Source organism: Scyliorhinus torazame, chromosome 17, assembly GCF_047496885.1.
Source record: "Scyliorhinus torazame isolate Kashiwa2021f chromosome 17, sScyTor2.1, whole genome shotgun sequence".
Classification (NCBI taxonomy): Eukaryota; Metazoa; Chordata; class Chondrichthyes; order Carcharhiniformes; family Scyliorhinidae; genus Scyliorhinus; species Scyliorhinus torazame.
In genome coordinates this window covers 157,205,161-157,221,651 of record NC_092723.1, presented here as the reverse complement: position 1 = coordinate 157,221,651, position 16,491 = coordinate 157,205,161, and the positions used below count along the sequence as shown (strand labels likewise).

Below are 16,491 nucleotides of genomic sequence, written 5' to 3'. Positions count from 1 at the left end.
TGACAAGGTCCCTCATGGTAGACTAGTACAAAAGGTGAAGTCACACGGGATCAGGGGTGAACTGGCAAGGTGGATACAGAACTGGCTAGGCCATAGAAGGCAGAGGGTAGCAATGGAGGGAATCTTTTCTAATTGGAGGGCTGTGACCAGTGGTGTTCCACAGGGATCAGTGCTGGGACCTTTGCTCTTTGTAGTATATATAAATGATTTGGAGGAAAATGTAACTGGTCTGATTAGTAAGTTTGCAGACGACACAAAGGTTGGTGGAATTGCGGATAGCGATGAGGACTGTCTGAGGATACAGCAGGATTTAGATTGTCTGGAGACTTGGGCGGAGAGATGGCAGATGGAGTTTAATCTGGACAAATGTGAGGTAATGCATTTTGGAAGGGCTAATGCAGGTAGGGAATATACAGTGAATGGTAGAACCCTCAAGAGTATTGAAAGTCAAAGAGATCTAGGAGTACAGGTCCACAGGTCATTGAAAGGGGCAACACAGGTGGAGAAGGTAGTCAAGAAGGCATACGGCATGCTTGCCTTCATTGGCCGGGGCATTGAGTATAAGAATTGGCAAGTCATGTTGCAGCTGTATAGAACCTTAGTTAGGCCACACTTGGAGTATAGTGTTCAATTCTGGTTGCCACACTACCAGAAGGATGTGGAGGCTTTAGAGAGGGTGCAGAAGAGATTTACCAGAATGTTGGCTGGTATAGAGGGCATTAGCTATGAGGAGCAGTTGAATAAACTTGGTTTTTTCTCACTGGAACGACGGAGGTTGAGGGGCGACCTGATAGAGGTCTACAAAATTATGAGGGGCATAGACCGAGTGGATAGTCAGAGGCTTTTTCCAAGGGTAGAGGGGTCAATTACTAGGGGGCATAGGTTTAAAGTGGAAGGGGCAAGGTTTAGAGGAGATGTACGAGGCAAATGTATTTTACACAGGGGGTAGTGGGTGCTGGAACTCACTGCCGGAGGAGGTGGTGGAAGCAGGGACGATAGTGACATTTAAGGGGCATCTTGACAAAGACATGAATAGGACAGGAATAGAGGGATACGGACCCAGGAAGTGTAGAAGATTTTAGTTTAGACGGGCAGCATTCTCGGCACAGGCTTGGGGGGCTAAAGGACCTGTTCCTGTGCTGTACTTTTCTTTGTTCTATACCGCACTCTGTCCTGACCCCGAACAGCGAGTATTCCGCACTCAGTCCTGACCCCGCACAGAAAGTATACCGCACTCAGTCCTGACCCCTTCACAGCGAGTATACCGCACTCAGTCCTGACCCAGCACAGCGAGTATACCGTAGTCAGTCCTGACCCCGCACAGAGAGTATACCGCACTCAGACCTGACCCCTTCACAGCGAGTTTACCGCACTCAGTCCTGACCCCGCACAGTGAGTATACCGCACTCAGTCCTGACCCCGCACAGTGCATATACCGCACTCAGTCCTGACCCAGCACAGCGAGTATACCGCAGTCAGTCCTGACCCCGCACAGTGAGTATACTGCACCCAGTCCTGACCCCACACAGCAAGTTTTTTTTTTCTTTAAAAATTTGGGAGTACCCAATTATTTTTTTCTAATTCAGGGGCAATTTAGCGTGGCCAATCCGCCTAACCTGCACATCTTTGGGTTGTGGGGGTGAAACCCACACAGATTTGGGTGAATGTGCAAACTCCACACGGACAGTGACCCAGGGCCGGGAGTCGAACCCGGGTCCTCAGCGCCGCAGTCCCAATGCTATCAACTGGGCCACATGCCTCCCTTCCCCGCACAGTAAGTTGATTGCATTCAGTCCTGACCCAGCACAGCGAGTTACCGTACTCAGTCTTGACCCCGCACAGCGAGTATACCGCACTCAGTCCTGACCCAGCACAGCGAGTATGCCGTACTCAGTCCTGACCCAGCACAGCGAGTATACCGCACTCAGTCCTTAACCCGCAGAGAGTATACCGCACTCAGTCCTTAACCCGCACAGCGAGTATACTGCACTCAGTCCTGACCCCGCACAGAAAGTATACCGCACTCAGTCCTGACCCCGCATGGCGAGTTTACCGCACTCAGTCATGACCCTGCACAGCGAGTATACCGTACTCAGTCCTGACCCAGCACAGCGAGTATACCGCACTCAGTCCTTAACCCGCAGAGAGTATACCGCACTCAGTCCTTAACCCGCACAGAGAGTATACCGCACTCAGTCCTCACCACGCACAGCGAGTATACCGCCCTCAGTCCTCACCTTGCACAGCAAACATACCGCACTCAGTCCTGACCCCGCACAGCGAGTATACCGCACTCAGTCCTTAACCCGCACAGACAGTATACCGCACTCAGTCCTCACACCGCACAGAGAGTATACCGCACTCAGTCCTCACCTCGCACAGCAAACATACCGCACTCAGTCCTGACCCCGCATGGCGAGTTTACCGCACTCAGTCATGACCCTGCACAGCAAGCGTACCGCACTCAGTCCTCACCACGCACAGCAAGTATACGGCACCCAGTCCTGACCCCACACAGCGAGTATACTGCACCCAGTCCTGACCCCGCACAGCAAGTTTTTTTTTCTTTAAAAATTTGGAGGACCCAATTATTTTTTTACCAATTCAGGGGCAATTTAGCGTGGCCAGTCCGCCTAACCTGCACATCTTTGGGTTGTGAGGGTGAAACCCACACAGACTTGGGCGAATGTGCAAACTCCACACGGACAGTGACCCAGGGCCGGGATTCGAACCCAGGTCCTCAGCGCCACAGTCCAAATGCTATCAACTGGGCCACATGCCACCCTTCCCCGCACAGTAAGTTGATTGCATTCAGTCCTGACCCAGCACAGCGAGTTACCGTACTCAGTCTTGACCCCGCACAGCGAGTATACCGCACTCAGTCCTGACCCAGCACAGCGAGTATACCGCACTCAGCCCTGACCCAGCACGGCGAGTATACCGCACTCAGTCCTGACACCGCACGGCGAGTATACCGCACTCAGGTCTGACCCCGCACGGCGAGTATATCGCACTCAGTCCTGACCCCGTACAGCCAGAATACCGCACTCAGTCCAGGCGGTCCTGACCCCGCACAGTGAGTATACCGCACTCAGTCCTGACCCCGCATAGCTGGCATATCGCACTCAGTCCTGACCCCGCACAGCGAGTATACCGCACTCAGTCCTGACTCTGCACAGCGAGAATACTGCACTCAGTCCTGACCCCGTACAGCGAGTACACTGCACTCAGTCCTGACCCCGCACAGTGAATATATCGCACTCAGTCCTGACCCCGTACAGCCAGAATACCGCACTCAGTCCAGGCGGTCCTGACCCCGCACAGTTAGTATACCGCACTCAGTCCTGACCCCGCACAGCTGGCATATCGCACTCAGTCCTGACCCCGCACAGCGAGTATACCGCACTCAGTCCTGACTCCGCACAGCGAGAATACTGCACTCAGTCCTGACCCCGCACAGCGAGTATACCGCACTCAGGTCTGACCCCGCACGGCGAGTATATCGCACTCAGTCCTGACCCCGTACAGCCAGAATACCGCACTCAGTCCAGGCGGTCGTGACGCCACACAGTGAGTATACCGCACTTAGTCCTGACACGGCACAGCAAGAATACTGCACTCGGTCCTGACCCCGCACAGCGAGTATACGGCACTCAGTCCAGACCCCGCACAGAGAGTATACTGCACTCAGTCCACACAGTCCTGACGCCACACAGTGAGTATACCGCACTTAGTCCTGACCCCGCACAGCGAGTATACCGCACTCAGTCCATACCCCACACAGCGAGAATACTGCACTCAGTCCTGACCCGGCACAGCAAGCATACCGCACTCAGTACTAACCCCGCACAGCGAGTATACCGCACTCAGACCTGACCCCGTACAGCGAGTATACTGCACACGGTCCTGACGCTGCACTGAGTGTACCGCACTCAGTCCTGACCCCGCACAGCGAGTATACCGCACTCAGTCCATACCCCGCACAGCGAGTATACCACACTCAGTCCTGACCCTGCACAGCGAGTATACCGCACTCAGTCCTGACCCCGCACAGCGAGTATACCGCACTCAGTCCTGACCCCGCACAGCGAGTATGCCGCACTCAGACCTGACCCCGTACAGCGAGTATACCGCACTCAGTCCTGACCCCGCACAGCTAGCATATCGCATTGAGTCCTGACCCCGCACAGCGAGTATACCACACTCAGTCCTGACCCCGTCACAGCGAGTATACCGCACTCAGTCCTGACCCCGCACGGCGAGTATACCGCACTCAGTCCTGACCCCGTCACAGCGAGTATACCGCACTCAGACCTGACCCCGCACAGAAAGTATACCGCACTCAGTCCTGACCCCGTCACAGCGAGTATACCGCACTCAGTCCTGACCCCGCACGGCGAGTATACCGCAGTCAGTCCTGACCCCGCACGGCGAGTGTACCGCACTCAGTCCTGACCCCACACAGCAAGGATACCGCAGTCAGACCTGACCCCGCACGGCGACTATATCGCACTCAGTCCTTATTCCGCACAGCGAGCATACCGCACTCAGTCCTGATTCCGCACAGCGAGCATACCGCACCCGGTCCTGACCCCGCACAGCAAGTTTTTTTTTCTTTAAAAATTCGGAGTACCCAATTATTTTTTTTCCAATTCAGGGGCAATTTAGCGTGGCCAATCCGCCTAACCTGCACATCTTTGGGTTGTGGGGGTGAAACCCACACAGACTTGGGTGAATGTGCAAACTCCACACGGACAGTGACCCAGGGCCGGGAGTCGAACCCGGGTCCTCAGCGCCGCAGTCCCAATGCTATCAACTGCGCCACATGCCACCCTTCCCCGCACAGTAAGTTGATTGCATTCAGTCCTGACCCAGCACAGCGAGTATACCGTACTCAGTCCTGACCCCGCACAGCGAGTATACCGTACTCAGTCCTGACCCAGCACAGCGAGTATACCACACACAGTCCATACCCCGCACAGCGGGTATACCGCACTCAGTCCTGACCCCGCACAGCGTGTATACCGGACTCAGTCCTGACCCCACACAGCGTGTATACCACACTCAGTCCTAACCCCGCACAGCTGGCATATCGCACTCAGTCCTGACCCCGCACAGCGAGTATACCGCACTCAGTCCTGACCCCGCTTAGTGAGTATACTGCACTCAGTCCAGACGGTCCTGACGCCACACAGTGAGTATACCGCACTTAGTCCTGACCCCGCATAGTTTGCATACCGCACTCCGTCCTGGCCCCGACCAGCGAGTATATTGCACTCAGTCCTGAGCCCGCACAGCGAGTATACCGCTCACAGACCTGATCCCGCCCAGCGAGTATACCGCCCACAGTCCTGACCCCGCAAAGCGAGTATATCGCACTCAGTCCTGACCACACAGAGTATATACCCAGTATGCCACCCAGATGTATCTATCAATTCTGGCCCTTTTCACATGACTCAAACCTTGCTTATACGTTCCGATGCAACAGCAGCTCATTGGTAGCAAACCAACCAAAATGACGAACCCCCAACCTCTTACTCCCCCCTGACACAATCTCAACATCTTACCCCCTTGCCCACCCTATCCACCTACCAGTATAACCCCTTGCCCACTTATCTTACTCCGCTGACCCCCTTACCTTCCAACTCTCCTGTGACATTGTGAAACATTTTGTCAGCTTCTCTCTCTAACTCACCTAAGATACTGTGCACAGATTTCTGGCTTTGAGGGGTTGTTACAAAGTCGCTGAACTTTGAGCTGGTGCTGCTTGGGGAGGTGATGGACGGTGAGGTCATTGAACTGATGGAACTTGAAGACGATGTCTGCCCATTGTGAACCTGGAATTTGTTGTTTAAAAAAATCACAATCTCAAACAAGAAGCTCAGCAATAAGGAAGAACAGACAAATTAAAATATAGTTGGCATGCTTTCAGTGTATAAAGTACCCAGGGTGAGACTTAACTTGAGAAACAAACTGCTCAAATACAAGCGAGGGTCCTGGACCTAGCTCGTGGCTTTACCCCTCTTTATCCTCTAGCCATTCTACAACCCTCTGAGGTTTATGTACTCCTCCAATTCCGACCTCTTGAGTATCCCCAATTTTAATTACAGCACCATTGTCTTGAGCTGCCTGGGCCCCAAGTCTGGAATTTCCTCTTCCCACCTCTCTGCTCTTGGAAGACACCCCTTAACGCCCATCTCTTTGACTAACCTTTTGGTCACCTGTCCTGAAATCTCCTTATGCGGTTTACAACCAGATTTTGTTTGATATCGCTCTGTGAAACACCCTGCGACATTTTGCTATAATAAAGGCGCTACATTAATATAAATTGTTTGTTGTTGGATCACCAGACTGTTTCTGACTGTGGATGAGGGGACAATTCTCCATGTTGAATCTGTTGTTCCAGCTCCAGATGTGAGCAACACATACCATGAACTTCAGGCTTTACAAGAAGGTTATCTTTTAAAATATCCCCTTTAAGTTAAAGTGAAACAGATGTTCTGAAAAGGAAAATGATGAATTCTGGATAAACGCCTCCACTGGGAAACAGGTCCATGTAATATAGTTACCATGCGGAGCGAAATTTAAACAGGAACCCATTGCAGTGTGTTATTGAAAATATGGAAAGATGTGTCATTTGAAACATGGAAGTCTGGCAATATCTGGTCTGAGAGAAACATGAGGGGATACGGGGAAAGATCCCACAAAGGGTTAACAGCAGCTGCCAGGGAAGGATTGTAAAATGCAGATAGCCTTGGTCAAGCAGACTTAGCAATCAAGACAAACAGGATTTTGAATGAAGCCAAAAACAATGGATCACACCTTCATTGAAAGTAACTATCTTAGTAAGGATCTGGAAAAGAATGGTTTTCTTCCTTAGGTGTATTAGCTATTTTAGCTCGGCTGCTTTGCCCTGTCCATTTCCCATGGCCGAGCTGACTGTAATCTGACTCTGCTTCTCCCCTCTCTCTCTCTCTCTCTCTCTCTGAGTTCTGCTTCTGGTTCTGGTTCTGCCTGCTGTCCCCTTTCTTCGGGTTTATATTCTCTTTCTAACAGTTAAGTTTTTATGACGTTATTGTAAAGTAACTCTTATTTGCTTTGATTGTAAAAAGTATCTTTGATCTAAACCTTTTAATCCAACTAAGTATTCATTTTGACATGAATTCATCTCATAGATCTGATTACATTGTTTCCTTTATGATGTTCAAAATGCTTTGGTTTCAAGAGGTGTTACTTTTAATTCCTGTCATTTCTATAGTTTTCTAAGGATCTGGAAAATAATCAGTTGAATTTGGTGAGAATTCTAGGTGTGAATATTTGCTAATACCAGGTAAATTAAAGAAAACTGGAGACTATCAGTCTACGAGAAACATAATTCAAAGCTAAAATCAAAGTCAAAATTGAGCTGAGGACATAATTGGAAAAGAAAACTATAGAAATGACAGGAATTAAAAGTAACACCTCTTGAAACCAAAGCATTTTGAACATCACAAAGGAAACAATGTAATCAGATCTATGAGATGAATTCATGTCAAAATGAATACTTAGTTGGATTAGAAGGTTTAGATCAAAGATACTTTTTACAATCAAAGAAAATAAGAGTTACTTTACAATAACGTCATAAAAACTTAACTGTTAGAAAGAGAATATAAACCCGAAGAAAGGGGACAGCAGGCAGAACCAGAACCAGAAGCAGAACTCAGAGAAAGAGAGAGAGGGGAGAAGCAGAGTCAGATTACAGTCAGCTCAGCCATGGGAAATGGACAGGGCAAAGCAGCCGAGCTGAAATAGCTAATACATCTAAGGAAGACTAGAATTTAAAGAGTAGGCAGATTCAGCTCAGAGATAGCCAGCAGAGCCAGCTCTCATAGCTCGGTACATGGGAAAGATAGGACACAGCAACCGAGCTAACCAGCGAATACATCTAAAGAAGACCAGACTTTAAAGAAGATTGACTGTCAAGTTGGGCCTGAAGGTCCCTTCAACCAACCAGAAGGATCCAGAAGCAAGATCTTTTTACTTTTCTGTAAAGACAGTGATTGCATCTTTTAAAAAGAGAAAAAAATAAATAAATAAAATAACTTAAAAGATTTAACCTGAAATAGCGGTTATTCCAAAGTCTACTTTACTTACTTAGCAATGCTAAGTAAGGATCGATGCTACTAAGTGGTAAGTACATGAAATCTTCGGTGAAGGTATGGGTTATACCGGGGGATAACTTGAAAACATAGTTTGACCTGAATAGCACCCACTGAAGCTTGCATCGGAGTCGGGGAGTGAGAATCCCTGATCACCATTTAGAATGTCGGCCCTTTCTGGTATAGGGGGACTTCTAAGAATAGTGGTGAGTTTTCAAAAACAAGTGTCAGGTACCAGTTTTAACATTGTTACACATTATCTCACCGAGAAAGGACAGTTGCTATTTTGAGACTGGAGAGACAAAGAAACTACTGCGGTGGGGAAACAGTTGAATTGTTTTGTGCTCTCGAGCAGGCAAGATGATTGTAATGATAATCTTTATTATTGTCACAAGTAGGCTTGTGGGGGGTTACTGTGAAAGTCCCTAATCGCCACATTCCGGCGCCTGTTCGGGTACACAGAGGGAGAATTCAGAATGTCCAATTCACCTAACAAGCTCATTTATCGGGACACATGGGAGGAAACCGGAGCACCCGGAGGAAACCCACACAGACACAGGGAGAACTTGCAAACTCCGCACAGTGAACCACGCGGGAATCGAACCCGGGACCTTGGAGCTGTGAAGTAACAGTGCTAACAACTGTGCTACTGTGCACCCAGTTTGCTCTCACTGCTGTTCAGCTAAGAGGTTAACAGTCTTTTCAACCAGTGCAGACTTGTCTGAAAACATGGGGAGCTTAAACAATCTGAGAAATATCTTCTGAAGACATACAGCCAGAGTGTCTGCATGGTTCTTACAGCTTTCAGAGCTTTTCTTTAAAGTGATGGCACAAGATCTCTAATTCTCAAAGAACATCTCTGTAAAGCAAGTATTCCTGAGTGCTAATGGTATTTTAATAGTGGATTAAATGGTTATTTTTTGTTGTTTGAGTTGGAATAAAGATAGCAGTTAAGGGTATGTATTCACTGTACTAAGTAGCATTGTTTCAGGGGTCATTGTAAGCTATTTTCTAGTGTGATTTTTAAAGAAAAAAATGTAGAGTACCCAATTCATTTGATTTGATTTTGATTTATTGTCACATGTACTGAAGTACAGTGAAAAGTATTTTTCTGCGGCCGAGGGAACGTACATAGTACGTACATAGTAGACAAAGAGAATAATCAACAGAGAACATTGACAAATGGTACATCGACAGCGATTGATTACAGTGCGGAACAAGGGGCCAAACAAAGCAAAACCATGAGCAAGAGCACCATAGGGCGTCGTGAATAGTGTTCTTACAGGGAACAGATCAGTCCAAGGGGAGAGTCATTGAGGAGTCTTGTAGCTGTGGGGAAGAAGCTGTTCCTATGTCTGGATCTGCGGGTCTTCAGACGTCTGCCTAATGGAAAGGTCTGGAAGGCGGCAATACCTGGGTGGGAGGGGTCTCTGACAATGCTGTCTGCCTTCCTGAAACAGCAGGAGGTGTAGACAGAATCAATGTGGGGGTGGCAAGCTTGTGTGATGCACTGGGCTGAGTTCACCACACTCTGCAGTTTCTTGCGATCTTGAACCGAGCAGTTGCCATACCAGGCTGTGATGCAGCCGGATAGGATGCTCTCTATCGCACATCTGTAGAAGTTTGTGAGAGTCGATGCAGACATGCCAAATTTCCTTAGCTTCCGTAGGAAGTAGAGATGTTGTTGGGCTTTCTTGACTGTTGCATCAACATGAATGGAACAGGACAGACTGTTGGTGATGGTGACCCCCAGGAACTTAAAGCTATCGACCATCTCCACTTCGGAGCCGTTGATGCAGACAGGAGAGTGAGTCGTGCACCGTTTCCTGAAAGTCGATGATCAGTTCCTTGGTCTTTCCGACATTTAGAGAGAGGTTGTTTTCCAATCAAGGGGCAATTTAGCGTGGCCAATCCACCTACCCTTCACATCTTTGGGTTGTGGGGGCCAAACCCACTCAAACACGGGGAGAATGTGCAAACTCCACACGGCCAGTGACCCAGAGCCAGAATCGACCCTGGGACCTCGGCGCTGTGAGGCACAGTGCTAACAACTGTGCCACTGTGCTGCCCTTCCTGTGTGATGTGAAAGATATTTTTCTGCATTAGTAATAAAGTTTGTTTTTAAAATATCATATCCCTATTTCTTTGTGCCAGCACTCCTGGAGCGAAGTATCCTTTCCTTACAGTCTTACAAAATTAAAATAAAATATTGGGTTTCTGTCCAGTATCCTAGCCACTCTTCGGGTCTGGTCTCCGCACCTTTAGGGGCCAAGCCCTCACCTTGAGGGGCTAGGCTCGCGCCAGAGTGGTTTGCGCCCCGCCGGCTGGCGGGAAAGGCCTTTGGCGCCACGCCAGCCGGGACCGAAAGGTCTTCGCCGGGCGACGCGTTTGTGGGAGTGTCAGCGGCTGCTGACGTCACCCCCGCGCATCCGCAGGGGAGGGGGTCTCTACCGCCTCTGCCATACTGAAGACCATGGCGAAGGCGGAAGAAAAAAGAGTGCCCCCACGGCACAGGCCCGCCCGCGGATCGGTGGGCCCCGATCGCGGGCCAGGCCACTGTGGGGGCAGCGGGACTTCGGTCAATCGCAGGCCGGAGAATCGGCGGGGGTGGGCCCGCCGACCAGCGCGGCGCGATTCCTGCCCCCGCCGAATCTCTGGTGGCGGAGACATCGGGACACGGCGGGGGCAGGATTCACGCCAGCCCCCGGCAATTCTCCGACCCGGCATGGGGTCGGAGAATCCCGCCCCCGATCTTTGTTTTCATAGATTATCATAGAATTTATCATAGAATTTACAGTGCAGAAGGAGGCCATTCGGCCCATCGAGTCTGCACCGGCTCTTGGAAAGAGCACCCTACCCAAGGTCAACACCGCCACCCTATCCCCATAACCCAGTAACCCCACCCAACACTAAGGGCAATTTTGGACACTAAGGGCAATTCATCATGGCCAATCCACCTAACCTGCACATCTTTGGACTGTGGGTGGAAACCGGAGCACCCGGAGGAAACCCACGCACACACGGGGAGGATGTGCTGGCTCCGCACAGACAGTGACCCAAGCCGGAATCGAACCTGGGACCCTGGAGCTGTGAAGCAATTGTGCTATCCACAAGGCTACCGTGCTGCCCCTAAAGGGCAGTTAAGTCAGTTTTAGTTAAATCATTATAATTATATAACATGATGTGAAATTGTGAGCTAAGAGAACTGTATTTGTATGATGTAATAAGTTGTGTGGTTAGCTATTTGTCATTTAAAGTTTGTTAAAGTGGATGTAACACCAACGTAAATAAATCGCCATGATTGAGAAGGTTTATTTCTTTCAAAGGGGGAGGTGATAGGAAAATAAAAGTAATTACTGGGAATTATATTTGTACTGGTAAACATTAGAAATAAGTTATAGTTTCAAGTGGGTTTAATTTAATGTTTCTGTGCCTGGAAGGGTAAAACCCATAGTTAGATTCATGTTGGACAAAGGTGTATGTATGTGTAGGGGTTAGTTAAATTCCAATTGTGTTTCTTTTAATAACATTTAAAAAAAATAATAATTTGTAGTATCCAATTTTTTTTTCCCAACTAAGGGGCAATTTATTGTGGCCAATCCACCCACCTGCACATCTTTGGGTTGTGGGGTGAAACCCACGCAGACACGTGGAGAGAATGTGCAAACTCCACACGGACAGCGACTGAGGGCCGGGATCGTACCGGGGTCCTCAGTGCCGTAGGCAGCAGTACTAACCTCTACGCCACTGTGTTGCCCTCCAACTGTGTTTCTATTGTGCTTAGAGAGGGCTACGGCAAGACGACTAAAAGACATAAGCATGTGGGTGTTGCTTAGCAACTGGAACCTTGTATGGTAGAGAAGCTTTCAACTTAGTTAGCTCATTTGACTGCAGTTGAAGATAGGTAGTGAGAGAGGAGGCAGCTCTCATAGTTCTGCTACAAGTGTTGGTTTAGGAGGCTGGAGAGGGATCACTTTCAGCCTTGCTAGAAGAAAATCCATACCATAGAGTAATGGTTACGAAAACAAGTGCAGAGATTTGAAGAGCAGCTATTTAAGGAAGCTAAAGGAATTAAGAGAAATTTCCAAGAAATCTGAGGTTAAAGGCACTAGAACAATGTACTGTTCAGTCAAGACAGACCGAGCTGAGAAGGCGGCTGTGACGCCAGAAAGATATCTGACGTGATTTTCAGGTTTGAGCGATTTTATTAAAGCCTGTGGAACGCGACTTGATATAACTATGGAAATCAATCGTTGAATCTTCGAGTTTGTGTAAAAGCAGTTAAGACAAAGGAAACCTAAAGGGATTGGTTGGTGCCAAACCTGGACTGGACCTCGAAATGCAAACCATTAAGGGAAAGCATTATTATGAGAGAAGATTTTAAAACATGTATTTTGGTGTGGAGTTTGGAAACTCTCATGTGATCATCATCTGGAGGGATTCTGAGGAGACATCCACAAACATTCACTTGGGGTTTAGAGCGGGTTGTGCATTTGACCACAGTCACAATGAGACCGTTGTAGCTTAAGATATACTTTGCAATTCACGTTAATCTTTAATTCTTAAATCGTGTGTAATCCTTAAACTAAGATAAAGGAATACTTTATAATAATCCAACTTTTCACTTTTAATAAATGTTTTTCCTTGTTAGAATGTTTTTTCTTTTTTTATAAATTTAGTGTATCCGATTCTTTTTTTTCCAATTAAGGGGCCATTTAGCATGGCCAATTCACCTACCTTGCAAATATTTTTCGGTTGTGGGGGTGAGAGCCAGGCAGGTATAATGTGCAAACTCCACTAGGGCAGTGACCCGGGGCCGGGATCGAACCTGGGTCCTCAGCGCAGTGAGGCAGCAGTGCTGGTCACTGCGTTACCATGCCGCCCCTTCCTTGTTGTTACAATTAATTAGCGGTCCTGTGAATCTGTTCTCCATGTTTTATTTTAAAAAGCTACGTTCTTTTGAGCCAGGGTTCCATTCTGTGATCTTCCCTGCCCGGTTATTAAAAAAAAAAATTTAACACCCTCCCCCCCCACCCCATTGTGGTACTGATATGTTGTGGAAAGCAGTCAAGCAGCATAATGACAACACTTAAGGTTATTTTGGCACACAGTTATTGAAACTACAAGAAAAGAATGTTTAACTTTTGCAGACACAGGTAGACAGATGCTTTTTAAAGGACAGGAGATTTAACTAGCTTGACAGCTTGAAGACTCTAGCCTCATTCACCTTACATTTGGTGGATTTACATTGCCACCATAAAGTTGTGGAACACATATTGTTGGTTGAATTCATTCCTACAGTGTAAATTGGGTCTGCTTGTCCTGTGCACTGAGCTTAAGTGGCCCAGCCGATTCATAATTCCTGCCTCCATGCTTCATTTTTTCCAATCAAGGGGCAATTTAGCGTGGCCAATCCACCTACCCTGCACATCTTTGGGTTGTGAGGCCGAAACCCATGCAAACACGGGGAGAATGTGCAAACTCGACAAGGACAGTGACCCAGAGCTAGGATCGAACTCGGCGCCGTGAGGCAGCAATGCTAACCATTGTGCCGCCGTGCTGGCCCTTTCCTATCCAGTTTTTAATTTTTTTTTTTAGAAATTTAGAGTACCCAATTCAGTTTTTCCAATTAAGGGGCAATTTAGTGTGGCCAATCCACCTACCATGCACATCTTTGGGTCGTGGGGGTGAAACCCACTCAAACACGGGGAGAATCTGCAAACTCCACACGGACAGTGACCTAGAGTCAGGATCAAACCCGCCGCCTTGAGGCAGCAATGCTAGCTACTGCGCCACCGTGCTGCCCCTTTCCTATCCAGTTACAACACCAACTGGGATTAACACACTGATGTGGAACTTTATCGATGTTCTTGGGTCAAAATCCTGAAAATCCCTCCCTCACGGCACTTTTTAAAAATAAATTTATTGCACCCAATTATTTTTTTTCCAATTAAGGGGCAACCCCACGCAGATACGGGGAGAATGTGCAAACTTTGTCACAGATAGTGATCCGGGGTCGGGATCGAACCTGGGTCCTCAGCGCCCTAGGCAGCAGTGCTAACCACGGCGCCACCGTGCTGCCCTATTAAAAAAAAAGCAAATCTAACAAACTGTTGGAACTTTGTCGTGAGAAGAACAATGAAATTTTAAAACTTCAAAGAAAAATGGAGGAAATGAAGCAGATGTGTGGTATTGAGTGTCGCAATTTGAAATTGTTCCTGTTAATAAAACTCATCGTTGAATACTGATTCAGATGAGCAAAGAACTGATCCAAGTAATTTTACTGATGTATCAAAGTCAGCAATGGACAATAAGAAAACAACTGAAGTACTTGCAAAATTGGAAAGTGTGAAATTGCAAAGTGATCTTTCTGAGTCAATGACCAAAGACCTTGATTTTAAAATGCTGGCAAAGTGAACAGTTTGCCAAAGACCATTCAAATCCTACTGAGGACTGGACTGAGAACTGGACTGAGACAGTTCAGAAATTGTGCAAAAATGTTGGAGGGTTAGAATGAACTATGAAACTTTAGAGAAGCGACTGCCCTGTCTCACTGCGCCTCCGTGCCGCCCTATTATTTTGATGACAGTGTCGTGGTGTCAGTAGGTTTTTTGTTAAATCCCAGATTTTCTTTATGGAATTCAAATTCCCATTCCAATTGGATTTGAACCCAAGTCCCCAGAGCTCGGAGTCTCTGGATTACCAGACAGTGACAGTACTCTCCACCACTGCCTGTCTTTGGCTTCTCCCTAACAGCACTGTAGGTGTAGCTACCTCACATGGATTGCAGAGGCAGCTAATCACCACCTTCTCAAGGGCAATTAACGATGGGCAAGAAATGCTGATGCAACCAGTGAGGCCCAAATCCCATTAATATATATTTTTTTAAACTCTACAACTGTGTGTGAAGACATCTGTGCCCACAGTTAACATTAAACTGCCACGATTTGAATTTTAAAATTTTGTTCAATGACAGACCTGGAGATTCTCAGCCAAGACAACCTGGAAGCATAATTTCCGTGCGCATCTACCCTCACCCGCAACCCCATTCTGCCCAACTATGCCACCCCTATTCTAACTGCTCACTCACTGCCTCTCAAGCAGGGGTCTTTCACATGCAATGGGTGGCTCTGGTTTTGTGCTAAGTCTGGTAGGGGCACAGGTCTGACTTGTATTGTGGTTTAATTGAAGGGCAAAATCTGTTGGCTGTACTGCGACAGTGGGAATGTATTCCTGCTCCAAATCTGCATCTGTCTGAAATAATCAAATGGTTTGGAAGAACAACTTATTCATCCTGGAATGGTGACTAATCAGTATACCATCATCTTAGAGGAGCAGGATGGGAAACCCATTAGCTCCCACTGGTTGAAATACTCCTTACTGCTTTTCTCGTTGCCCAAGGCACTTCTTCCATTTCTTTCTCTTCCCTTGGAGCTTGTTCTAGCAATTGTGTTGAAGGTTCCTGCAGGCTGGGCATAACGCTGGAGATGAAACTCTGCCTGGTCCGTTTGTCTGGGTGTAAAGAAAATTTTGGTACCTACAAGAACAAACACAGCAGTTACAGCAACTGGTGAGGGCACAATGCATAAATAAGTAACTGCACAGAGTGAGTGCATGTGACAAGAGAGATTGGAACACAGAGTGAGAGAGATACCAAGAGAGACAGAGGAAGGGCGAGAGAGAGAAACACCAATTAAGAGAGAGACTGGGAGGGGGTCACGTGATGTCACAGAGTCATAGTCATAGATGTTTACAGCATGGAAACAGGCCCTTCGGCCCAGCTTGTCCTTGCCGCCCAGTTTCTATCATTACGCTAGTCCCACTTGCCACATTTGGCCCATATCCCTCGATACCCACCCAGCCCTTCTAACTTTTTTTAAAATTTAGAGTTCATTTTTTTCCCAATTAAGGGCAATTTAGCGTGACCAATCCACCTATCCTGCACATGTTTGGGTTGTGGGAGGAGGGGGAGAGGCACAGCTAAATCTAAGAGGAAGGAAAGGCGAACTACAGGGGTGGGAGGGGGCAGAAGCGGGGGGAGGGGGGGGTAGAGGGAAGAGACAGGGAACAATAGAGGAGAGACAGGGAACAATAGAGGAGAGCCAGGGAAGTGGAGGGGGGAGGTAGGGAAACGTTAACAAACTTGGCATCCACAGGAACAGAGAAAACGGGGAAGATGGGAGGGCCGCTGAAGCGGAAGTGAGCACGAGACGACAACGAAATCCGTCCGGGAGAAGCAAGGGACGACACCACAAACAGATGCCTACTTATGTGTTTAAATAATTTTGCCAAGTGTACAGAGTTGCTGCTGTTGAGCGGGTGCATAATACCACTCGTCGACTTTCTCGGGGAA

General features: G+C 47.9%; 1 protein-coding gene across 1 annotated transcript in view; it reads right to left on the bottom strand.

Annotated features, from left to right (window-relative positions):
• coro7 (coronin 7) overlaps window positions 1–16,491 on the bottom strand; it is a 186,517-nt gene that overhangs the window by 26,161 nt on the left and 143,865 nt on the right. The window contains exons 14-15 of the mRNA XM_072481388.1: window positions 15,520–15,675; window positions 5,696–5,837 (exon numbers count right to left, since the gene is read on the bottom strand). Coding sequence (XP_072337489.1) covers window positions 5,696–5,837; window positions 15,520–15,675 — 298 coding nt within the window. The remainder of the gene's footprint in view (window positions 1–5,695; window positions 5,838–15,519; window positions 15,676–16,491) is intronic.